This window comes from Trachinotus anak, unplaced genomic scaffold (genome assembly GCF_046630095.1).
Source record: "Trachinotus anak isolate AG129_WGS33_773 ecotype Australia unplaced genomic scaffold, CSIRO_AGI_Tana_v1 ptg000008l, whole genome shotgun sequence".
NCBI lineage: Eukaryota > Metazoa > Chordata > Actinopteri > Carangiformes > Carangidae > Trachinotus > Trachinotus anak.
This window is the reverse complement of record NW_027273859.1, coordinates 18095940-18107259: the sequence shown is the minus strand read 5'-3', so window position 1 is coordinate 18107259 and position 11320 is coordinate 18095940. Positions and strand designations below refer to the sequence as shown.

Below are 11320 nucleotides of genomic sequence, written 5' to 3'. Positions count from 1 at the left end.
TCTTGCTGCCGACCCCCCGCCCATGCAGCCTGCTCTTCGCTTCAGAGAACAAGCGGCTGAGCAAACAAGAGCGGCCTGAGTGCTGATGAATATTATTATTCTGGGCCTTTCAATGGGAGCAAGTGCAGGACGAGGCCCCAGCGGAAGTGAAAGAAATTGACATCTTTGCAATTGTAATCTCATCGGCCCCTCTTTTAGGCGGCTTATAAAATCTGCATAATTCACTTGAGTGGTGCATCTGTAGACAGTGAGGCTCACATCAGCAACTGTTTTGCATTTCCTGTATCTGTAGTCCTCAAATAGACTAACTGGCTCCTATTACTCATTTTACACCTGAAGCCAACGTTGCTTTTAATACTGTGGAGTATTAAAATGCGCTAAGAGCCACCACGGCACCAGACACAACAGATATTACATAACCGTGGATTACAAGTTAGATAGAAATCCTGCAGGTATCTGTCCGGCGTTGTGTCAGTCGCTTAGCAGACACTCGATAGGGCGTGTGTGGAGTAACCGGGCGGGCTTTGGTGCTGACTGACTGACTGACTGCCCTTTGACAGGAGGATCTGTGCGTGCGTTTGCAAGCTGCTGAGTAACGCAGTAGACGAGGGGGCGGGCAAGGTAGGCTGCACAACGTGTCTGTCTCTACAAATGTCCAGACGTTTGTGTTTTAACCTCTCAAATGTACCAAACTCTTCGATATGTATTTGCAGCTTGCTCGTAAAGAGGTTCATTATGAATTCGTTGGTTCAGTTTTGAATATCTTTGCACTGACTTCCTCCTACATGTTCGTTGGCGTGTCTGAACGCCACTTTGGATCGGTTTGCTCCGGTAGAGCTTGTCGAGCAAAATCTCTTGTTGTGGCTAATATAGGCCACAGAGCTGTCTCTTCAGATAGTGTCAGCACATGACCCCGGCGTGGTAAACAAAACTTTTCTAGGAGGTTTCTGCATGAGAAACCACCATAGCACCATCTGCTGTTGGAAGAGGTGCTCTGGTGAACTTGTACCCTTGGCAGCTGTCTGGGGCTGTCCCGTGGTAATTATTAACAAAGTAAAATTGGCAGAAATGAAATAACTGCTACTTTATAACCCTGTTGACCTCTTGATACTGAAGTGAGCTCTGTTTACAAAGTTATTTTTATCCTGAGCGAACTTATTCAATACAAACAATAATGTTTTTTTTCTAAAAGCAGAGACATTAGAAAAGTTATTCTTCACTGGTAGCTGGTTTCTTTACAGTCTGACCAAAAACACCACAGTCTATCTTGTGTATCCGGGGAACAGTTTAGGACTGGACCGATAGATTGGCCAAGCCAGTATTATTTCTGGCTGACATGTAGGATGTTGGCGTCTCAGTGAATCCTACATACTAAACTCTGATTGGCCAACTGTTTCTTCAAACAGGGAGAAACAGCCATCAATGAGCACAGTTATTATCATGACCTCAATAATCCAGCATCAGTTCTGTTAGTTATATCCATAAAGAATGGCTTTTTTTTTTAGAGGCTGCAGTAATATCACCACTTATTTGCTGTATTTTTAACCATATTGGTGACAGTTTGCAATGGAGGACTCCATTGAAGTGATTCTACAGGATCATAGCAGGGTCCTTCCTACCGACAGACCCCATCCTGTGCTGTCGGCCTGCACAGGCGCGCTGCTCACTGGTCTGTATGGAGTATGGAGTGTCTTTGTAATGCCTGGCTTTCGTAAAGTCCCATGGAGCCTCAAGGTGCTTGAGATTTCTTTCTCTTCTGTTTTTACCTGTCTGCTTTGCTCTTCCTTTTTCTAATCTTTCAAATATCAAATTCTGCATGTTTGTCTGAAATCAAAGAAGAGAAGCAGAGACCGAACCTAACTTGTACATTAACAATAATTTGCTTATTTTGGAGCTTAGTGCTCCATGCTAGCAACAAATGTGGGAAAAGAAGAAAATGGTAAGTCTATAACCGTGATTATGTTTCATGAAGACCTGCACCACCGTCTACAGTACATTCATCTGAAGTGATTCCGTGCAGACATCCTTTGTTGCAAAATAATGGATTGTGCACAATTTTGCTTCACTGTCAGTACAAGATGAACAAGAAAGAATGATGATCAGGAGCAGACTGTCAGACGTTAGGTAATGATGAAGACATTTGTTGTTGCATGAGAATCAGAAATTGTAAAGCAAAAAGAATCTTTTTAAAGTTAATATCAACGCTGAAAGAATTTGATCATAACATAATTGCCTTTGCACTTAACGATTAACATGTCTCTGACCTGTGTGTTTTTTGGAAAAATGATACAATGCTTTGTTTATCTTGCCAGCTATAGCTCATATAAAACATGTTATGTCAGGAGAAAAGTGGAACTGTACATTATTAGAGATTAAAACCCTGTTTAGCACATCTAGAAACAAGAGTAAGCCTTGATATATATGTCATTCAAACTGATATTGTGGAGCAATTTGTCTGAAAGTTTGTGAAAGATTAGATTCAATGTTACAGTCACAGCGCTCTGGAGACCCGACTGTTGCAAGCAGATGTAAATTTAATGTGAAGCTTATCAAGAAAATGTTTTTTTATGAAAAAGAAGAAATTAATGTTTTACACTTTCTCAAATTCACTACAGCTTCATAAAGACTTGCTGACAATAGGAGGTCTGGGAATGACAGATTAGAGAGACACTTCGTCTTGTAATAATAACAGTAATTACTGTACAACCTGTCGCATGCATTGACTTAATGTATGCGTGCACTGTGGTCTAGGTTCCTTATTTGCCCTCCAGTAAGCATCAAACACAAAACGTTATGAAGCTGCTTGAAGGACGAAGAGGTCGCTTAGCAGATCTGGGATCTGGAGATGGAAGACTGGTTAGTGAGCTGCACCTGTCTTAGAAAAAAAAGTGTATTCAAGTGTAAACAAGAGTGTTAAGCTCACTTAAAAGCTAGGAGCGTCCTGATTTGAATCAATGCAGGAGTTAAAGTGTGAGTGTGTTGTAAATGCTTGTGCGCTCTATTGTTGCTCTTAGGCTACATATAGTTGTATTTTTACACAATCCCCTTTGATTTCCAGGTGTTTGCGGCCTCCTCTGCTGGTTTCCAGTGCACAGGGTTTGAGATTAACTCCATTTTAGTGGCCTATGCCAGGAGCAAGGCTTTCTGGAAAGAAGTACCCTCGAGCCAGGTCACCTTTGTTAAAAAAGACTTCTGGAAGGTAAGACTTTAACAAAAAGTATTGCTGTCTTTAAACCTGATCAAAGTTGTTATATAACCATGCGTGTGTTTCTCTCTGTCACAGACTGATTTATCCTCATACAACAATGTGACAGCTTTCCTTGCTCCAGGAGTGGTGAGTTTTCCTTCCATGAAGAATTATACCCCCCAGGGGGACATAAGTCATATTGCAGACATAGCATTTGATTGCCATGTGACTGATTCAACCTTTTCTCACCGGTTTACAGATGGGGGTGCTTGGTGAGAAGCTGCTGAAAGAGCTTCCTGATGATGCACGTGTCATTGCTTGTCGTTTTCCTTTCCCCAACTGGCCACACCAATCGTCTGCCGGCTCAAGTCTTGACGAGTCTTTTGCTTATGACATCAGCACTGTGCGCTCACACCTGAGAAATGCACCTAACGCAACTGTGTAAAAATCACAGTCTCTGGGTTATTTTTTTGTTCTCTCATTCTCAACAGCACTATACCCTCCCGACTGTTTTCCTAGGCCAGAAATGAACAAAAAAGTGATATTTAATACCACAGAAAAAGCAGGTAATCATGAACACATTTGCATTCAATTACAAGCACTGATCCAGAGTGATGCTTTTTAATGATGTCTTTGACCATTGCAAGGATAAGAGGGAATCAGACTAAGCAAGATGATGGGACTATTTCTACATCACTTAGTCCCTGCAGTATGTCAGTCTTTGCAGGGGCCTGATCAGACCAAGTCTTTGCTATATAGCTGAGTCTTGTTGTAAATACCATCATGCACCAGTATCTAAGATATGGCTGTGGCTGTAGCTCTCTTACTAAGGGCTCTTCCACTATAAATGATTTTCACATGAAGACAAATAAATCCTCAGTAGCTTGTTGCAGGGAGGATTGGGAGTTCATTTTTTTTGTTTGTTATTCAGTAGTTGGTCCCACTTTGTGGGGTTAAAGTTAGATTCATACGTTGTGTTGTGCTTGTGTTTGTAAAAATAAAAATTCACTTCCTGTATGTATCCAGCTCAATGCCGCTCTAAGATCACCCTGTGGATCTTTGAGCCAATGAGGGAGCTTTTAGGCACATAGATGGCTTTGTGTTATGCTTGGCCACCTCATGGGTGGTTTAAAAAATACTATTTTATCTGCGTCACCTGAACCTTGTGGCTCACATGTAATATGCAACTGGGTAGGGGGATAAGCACTTAAGTCTGAACGTCATGGTTACATGTATAACCGTCTGTTCGTTTGTTTTTTTTCATTAGCACTGAGGAGATTTTAATAAAAATGTGCTGGAACATTTGGCCATTCTTCAATGAACAAGCGCTTAGTTTTTTATTCTTATCAGGATCTTTTAAAAGGATTTGTTAAGAATTAAGGTTTTCTTAACATTTTCTTTCTTGTAAACAGTTTATAGCGGCACTGTTTTTATGTAAAGATACAGACTGCAATTTTCTAAACATTTGCTTAGAATAACAAATTTTCGAGGCCTTTTGGTGCCATGGTGGAGGAATGTGCCCTCTGCGTGCTTTCTAGTGTTTCACTGAAACTCTTACTGTTGCACGTGTAGTAAAGAGTAGGGTGACACCATCCAGTAATTCTATGCCATCACAGCATATCTGCCTCTGCTAATTAGACAACAAACCTGGCATCTCTGTAACTGGTCCACCCATTTCCATTCATACTGTACAGTCTCACATGTTGGTGTTCGACTGCAATAAGGTGCACATTTAGTCAGGTAAGAGCGGGTTTGCATCCGTCCCTGTAGCCTACTCAACATGATATCCAAAATCTCCACCTGAGGGTGCTGGTGCTCCAAACTGAGTTTGGTGCAAAAACACAGGATGTGATGAACCTGAGTGGAATACAGACAACGTGTACCCACTGCATAGTGTACATTTTATCAACCAGATGCACCAGACTTTCAACACGTTTAAGTATATTTCGCACCAAAATGTAAAAGGTCCATTCACCTGCCTGGATTCAATCAGGAAAATATGTAAACTGCAGAACATTTCTGCCTTTCTTTTTATTGTGGATGGCGGCTGGTGACGCTATCGCTCAAATGAATGCTTGGAAAACTATATTAGATAACAGAATCCCCACGCTGCCTTATCCCCTTTGATTTCACGTCTGTGCCATCATCATCGCCTATGTACATGCAAGGTAATCGATATCAGGCAGGCACCGTGCTCTCATCTCACACCGTGACGTCAGAGAGAGGGCGGCAGACAGCGGGGTGGGGTGGGTGCCAGAGTATAAAGGCTCACAGACGGACTCTCCGGGCTGCATTCTGAGTACGGGACTAGAGAAGACGTCTGATGGAAGTACAGAGAAATATCGGGCCCCAACAGACTAACAGCAGCAGTATGTGTGAATCGACGCAGAGGTCCTGCGAACCTCGCCGAAAGAGAATGGATGAGCGCAGTGCGCCCTCAGAGATGGCCAGGATAATTACTGATCCTGTCACGGGGAAGTGCTACTGCCGCGGAAAAGTTTTGGGAAAGGTAGCGCAAGCATAATAATCTGTAGTCGACTTTTTGGATCTAACCTCATAACCCGAAGACAAAGCATGTTAACAGTGTTTTTCCTCTTTCCAGGGAGGGTTCGCTAAGTGCTATGAGATGACCGACCTCTCCACCAGCAAAGTTTACGCGGCCAAAATCATCCCACATGCGCGCGTCTCCAAACCTCACCAACGGGAGAAGGTAAGTGCGCGGCTCCGGTGCCTGTGCGCACTGGAACAACCGAGCAGCTGAAATCACAAAACTGTCTCCGATTACAATCGTGACCGTTTTCTTTTATCCGCCTCTAGATTGACAGAGAAATCGAGCTGCACAGACTACTGCACCATAAACACATAGTGCACTTTTATCACCATTTTGAAGACAAGGAGAACATCTACATCCTGTTGGAATACTGCAGTAGAAAAGTAAGTGCTATTTGTCACATACTTAAGTTCACCGCTGTACTTCATCTTTGCCACTGCTGTGTTAGAAATTTGGATGACACCTGCATTGCACCCAAAGTCAATGAGGCAGCACAAAGGCAGTACCCAGAGTCTGCCCCCGCTGAAAAAGAACTCTGACATGCTCATTAATTTTATGATTCTGCAGACTTATATTACAGTTTTATGCTTATACTTATAAAGTATTATATATTTTCTTCAAAAAGGAAAATATGTGGAACCAGCTCTTGTAATCATTCTCTTCTCTGTGTTTTGTCTCTTTTACAGTCGTTAGCCCATATCCTTAAGGCTCGCAAGGTGCTCACTGAGCCAGAGGTGCGTTATTATCTAAGGCAGATTGTCTCTGGACTCAAGTACCTGCACGAACAGGAAATCCTTCACAGAGACCTGAAACTTGGTAAGGAATCTTTTTGCAGCAGTGACACATCACTTAGTGCACAAATGTAGAGATGCATTATGTGCAGTTAGGATATCATTTTTTTGATACTAGCCCACTTATTCCTCTAGTTTTTCTTTAATCTGTTCATCAGAGGATCCATGCTGTATTCAGCCTTTGATCTTAGGTTGAATATCATCATCTCATTCCCTTTCTTCCCCCCACAGGTAACTTCTTTGTGAGCGAGTCGATGGAGTTGAAGGTCGGGGACTTTGGTCTGGCTGCCAAGTTGGAGCCAGCGGGAAACAGGAGGAAGACGATATGTGGGACTCCCAACTACCTGTCCCCTGAGGTGCTCAACAAGCAGGGCCATGGCTGTGAATCAGACATCTGGGCCCTAGGCTGTGTAATGTGAGTAGGATAAATGTAAATTCATCATTAGAGAATTTCAAAAGGTTTAGTAATATTAACAATTATTATTAATTATCAACTAATCACAGTCTAAGATCATATAATCACATATCATAAATTTAAAAAATGACATTGGGATCAAATTTAGACGTGTCTTGCCTCCAATCACTTTGAAACTTGTGCATTTTTATTGATGGAAATCAGCTCACCTTTGACCTCTGCCCTGCTCCAGGTACACCATGCTGTTGGGCAGACCACCATTTGAAACCACCAACCTGAAGGAGACATACAGGTGTATTAGAGAGGCGCGGTATTCCTTGCCCTCCTCCCTGTCACCACAGGCTAAGCAGTTAATCGCCAACCTACTGGCCAAGATCCCTGAGGACAGACCCAACCTGGACCTCATCCTGAGGCATGACTTCTTCACACAGGTTAGATGCCATTTTTACTTCTCTATCTGTCTGTTCCACTCTTTGTCAATCTCTCTCTAAATGTCACAGCGTAGGAGTGTAACAGTGACCCCCTTCCCACCAGCCACACACTGACCCACTTTCGTTCTCCACAGGGCTTTAGTCCAGAGCGTCTGCCGGCTAGCTGTTGCCATTCAGCCCCAGATTTCCACGTCTCCAGTCCTGCTAAGAGCTTCTTCAAGAAAGCTGCAGCTGCGCTCTTTGGTGGGAAGAGAGACAAGGTCAAATACTACGAGACTCTGAGTGAGTATTAGCTCAACCACTGAGCGCTTATACACCTCTTAAAACGCTGCTTGTCACACCAGCCAGTTATCTTCCACTTCATCAAATTATTGCTGCTACAAGAGGCGTCATTAAATCTATTTTTTCAGATCATTGCTCGCATATGTCACATTTTCTACCAAACCATTGTGATATACTTTATGTGGCTGCTGGCTAAAAAGGCATTCTATTTTTTTGATAGATAAGCTAACCAAAGAGGAAGAGGAGATCTACAAGCTGCAGCATGACCTGGAGAGAACTGTCATCAGCCAACAACAGAGCAAAAAGATTTCTGAGGTAAGAGATCAATTATTCAGCACAAACCAGAATATTTACAAGAGTGCAGGTGATGATGATGATGCAGTGATTTTATTCATACAGCCATTAAATATGTAGATTTGAGACATTCAGAATCCAATGAGTCATTCTGATGCTGTACAAAACTTAACAACAGCACAGTTTCAGAACAAACTAAAAGCACTTATTTTTAACCTTTAAGCCAGCCACTTTGCATCTGTGGGTGACCGCTGAGTCATAGTAGGAAGAGATGATCTAAACTCGCAGATTCTAAGCCCTGTCGTCACTGATTCCCACCTCAGAATGGAAGTCTACTTCCACCATCTGCTGAGAGGCCCGTTGCCCTGGCAACAGAGAGCCAGTCCCCGACGACGCAAGATACCATCCGTCTGATCGTCAGGGGGAGTCTGGGGAGCTGCAGCAGCAGCAGTGAATGTAAGTTTGCCAGCATGGTTTCACACACAGCCCAGCGATCATGGCAAGGCATGAATTGATCATATTTAATAATCTCTTTCCACACGTAACTGTAAATTACACACAGGAAAATTGAATAAGTGTATGAATGATAGAGAAATTTCATGTGACAGCTGGAGTGCAAACCAGTTTCTTGTATGTGACACCAAGCTAAATGACTCTCTGTTGTTGTTCCCAAAGGCCTGGAAGACAACACAACAGGGAGTGTGGCTGAGACTGTTGCAAGTGTGTTGAGGGGATGTCTGGAGAATATGCCTAAGGGTAAGTCGGCTCCTTCAAAAGTAATGAACTATGCATGTTAATGATTAGATAATAACACGCCCAAATTTCCTCCCAACTCACAACTGATGTTTAAAACCTCAGTGCAGTTTATAGTTAGTAGTTTATAGTTAATTTCTTTAAATCTTTCCTGTAATTGTAGTCTAATCCTCCTCCTTTGTGTTCTTATTCGCCCTGCAGCGGATGACATTCCTCAAGGCTCAACCAGCTGCAGTCTTCAATGGGTGACTAAATGGGTGGACTACTCCAACAAGTACGGCTTTGGCTACCAGTTGTCTGATCACACCGTGGGAGTTCTCTTCAACAACGGCACTCACATGAGCCTCCTGCCAGACCGAAAGTATGTACTATTCTATGCTTTCACAACACTCCACCTTCCCTTTGAAAGTTGTTAGTCACCGCATGTAATGGAGATGGCTTGTTTAAGCTTGCTGTGGCATTGCTCTTGTTAGTGGTGTGAATAAGATTAATTAGTGCCATTTCAAGGGGTTGTATTCATCTTTTAAATTTGAGTACATTATTTTGTGTTGGCCAGAAAGTTAGGAAAACTAGTAATGCCCTGAAATGTGAAGATATCAAGGTACTGTTTTGTTTTATGATTGTTGTCACGTGTTTATGTGAGTGGTTGCATAACTCTTTATCTCCTTCTCTCTTTGCTTTTAGGACCATCCATTACTATGCAGAGTTGGGCCAGTGCTCTGTTTTCCCCACTTGTGAGGTTCCTGAACACTTTGTGGGCCAAGTGACTGTGCTGAAGTACTTTTCCCATTACATGGAAGAGAACCTCATGGATGTAAGCAAATATCCAGCTGTCATGTTTCTTTTTGTCTTTCCACCCCCTGAAGGATTAGAAGTAGTATCTTTCAAGTTGCAGCCTGTCTAATTCTGATGTGTTAACTCTTTTGCTTTCTCAGGGCGGGGACCTTGGTAGCATGACAGATGCACACATGCCCAGACTCTACCTGCTGCAGTGGCTCAAGTCCGACCGCGCCCTCATGATGCTCTTTAACGACGGCACTTTTCAGGTAAACACACACACAATCATAAGAAACACGGCCGTTGCTGGGCATGCTCAGTGGAACACTATTATTGTGCAATGCATAACACAGTATTCAGGTCAACAGAGGACTAGAGGGTTAGACAAATTAAATAAGAAAAAGGCAACTTTGCAATTGTCTTGTGTGTCAAACATTTGATGGAGAGCAAACTAATAAAAAACGTCTTTATCTCCACAGATCAACTTTTATCACGACCACACTAAGATCATCTTGTGTTGCCAGAGGGATGAGTACATGCTGACGTACATCAATGAAGACCGTGTCTCCAAAACCTTCAAACTCAGCTCCCTGCTGACGTCCGGCTGCCCCAGTGACCTGCGTGAACGCATGGTGTACTCTCTCAACATGCTTCTGCAGAGATGCAGCTAAACCTACAATAATATGTTTTGGACAGTGTTGAACAGTCAAACCAATGCACTGTGCAACCGCAGTGCTGCAGTGGAACAATGACTCAGAAGGGATCTGCTGAAGACTGGTGGATCAAGGATGGACTAGTGCAAAGTAAATTAACATTCCTACACCGTAGCACCTTTGTGACTCAGCAGTGGTGCAGGTGAAAAAATAATATGGAGAGACTGAAAGAGAATGAGAAAATTAAATGTAGCACACTGACTGTGGATGGAAAAGGGCTGATTTGTATGTTGATTGTTGTAGGAGAGGAAGGACCGGGTATGTTGGTACGAATGTGGACCCCAGATTATTGGGGGAAAAAGAGGGATGTTTGGGAAGTAAAGACAAACGCTGGGCTGGCACCAGCTTAATTGTGTATAGTGTAGATGAAGCTGTTTGTAGAGGCAATCCAATTAAACTGATGCTCTGAATGTAACCAGAGCTAGACTGTGGAAAATTGTAAATCATGTACAGTGTATGTCACAGCCAACTCAGCAGTGCAAAGAAATGATGATTTGCTAATGTGTGTGGATGCTCCAGAGTTCGGCTGTTTATATGTGTGAGTGTGTGAGGGGGAGGGATGTAATATCACACTAACTTTTAAAACTGTGATTTGTTCTCCTTACTGTCAGATGGACTCAGCACGTTGAGGCTGGGAAGCAGAGGGGAGATGTGAGGGAGGGGAGAGGGGGGACCAGGAGGAGAGAATGACATAAAAAAAAAAAAAAACAGCATCAGAGATTCTCTAAGGATGCTTTAAGAGCCATTATCACCTTGGTGGAAAACGTCCTAAATTATTGTGTTTAAAAAAGTGCAGTATTTATTTATTTAATAATAAAGAGCATTTTCTAAAAAAAAAATCTACTCTTGAGTACTTTGTGTTACATTTTCTGACTGTGCCCTCAGACTAGAAGCTCAACATTAAGGTATTCATTTTTAAAGCATCTAAATAAGCTGAAAATGAGCTGTGTCCTTGTTTCATCTGTTGCATCTTAAGCAGCTCCAGAGTTAATGTACTGAACTACAGTGCGATGAGAATTAGATTAAACTTAATTACACTCATATCTCTGCACTGGCCCAAGTCAAAGCAACTATTTTATCATTAAACTTTGTTTGCAACAGGAAATCGGCACATAGAGATGGCTGC

General features: G+C 42.6%; 2 protein-coding genes across 4 annotated transcripts; both read left to right on the top strand.

Moving 5' to 3' along the window:
• The first annotated feature begins 100 nt into the window (after nt 1-100).
• On the top strand, nt 101-4512 carry LOC139624239 (ATP synthase subunit C lysine N-methyltransferase). 3 transcript variants are annotated; one of them, XM_071483207.1, is made up of 6 exons: nt 109-621; nt 1561-1734; nt 2752-2856; nt 3059-3199; nt 3284-3334; nt 3447-4512. In XM_071483207.1, the coding sequence occupies exons 2-6, from the start codon at nt 1567-1569 to the stop codon at nt 3630-3632; spliced, it is 651 nt and encodes a 216-aa protein (XP_071339308.1). In that variant the 5' UTR covers nt 109-621; nt 1561-1566; the 3' UTR covers nt 3633-4512. The 3 variants fall into 3 exon arrangements, with proteins under 3 accessions (XP_071339309.1, XP_071339308.1, XP_071339307.1); XM_071483206.1 differs by having other exon boundaries at nt 109-1734; XM_071483208.1 differs by lacking the exon at nt 2752-2856 and having other exon boundaries at nt 101-1734.
• Nucleotides 4513-5461: 949 nt separating this feature from the next.
• On the top strand, nt 5462-11033 carry plk2b (polo-like kinase 2b (Drosophila)). The gene is made up of 14 exons (XM_071483202.1): nt 5462-5696; nt 5790-5897; nt 6005-6121; nt 6425-6554; nt 6761-6944; nt 7177-7375; nt 7510-7657; nt 7878-7972; nt 8275-8407; nt 8627-8707; nt 8906-9065; nt 9389-9518; nt 9640-9750; nt 9961-11033. The coding sequence occupies exons 1-14, from the start codon at nt 5511-5513 to the stop codon at nt 10150-10152; spliced, it is 1974 nt and encodes a 657-aa protein (XP_071339303.1). The 5' UTR covers nt 5462-5510; the 3' UTR covers nt 10153-11033.
• Nucleotides 11034-11320: the final 287 nt, after the last annotated feature.

Excerpts from the sequence above, each read along its gene's own strand:
- LOC139624239 (XM_071483207.1), top strand. The coding sequence starts at position 1,567 with ATGGAGGACTCCATTGAAGTGATTCTACAGGATCATAGCAGGGTCCTT. Across the intron at positions 2,857-3,058 it reads GATCTGGAGATGGAAGACTG|GTGTTTGCGGCCTCCTCTGC; the intron begins GTTAGTGAGCTG and ends TTTGATTTCCAG. Across the intron at positions 3,200-3,283 it reads TTAAAAAAGACTTCTGGAAG|ACTGATTTATCCTCATACAA; the intron begins GTAAGACTTTAA and ends TCTCTGTCACAG.
- plk2b (XM_071483202.1), top strand. The coding sequence starts at position 5,511 with ATGGAAGTACAGAGAAATATCGGGCCCCAACAGACTAACAGCAGCAGT. Across the intron at positions 6,945-7,176 it reads TGGGCCCTAGGCTGTGTAAT|GTACACCATGCTGTTGGGCA; the intron begins GTGAGTAGGATA and ends GCCCTGCTCCAG. Across the intron at positions 8,708-8,905 it reads TCTGGAGAATATGCCTAAGG|CGGATGACATTCCTCAAGGC; the intron begins GTAAGTCGGCTC and ends TTCGCCCTGCAG.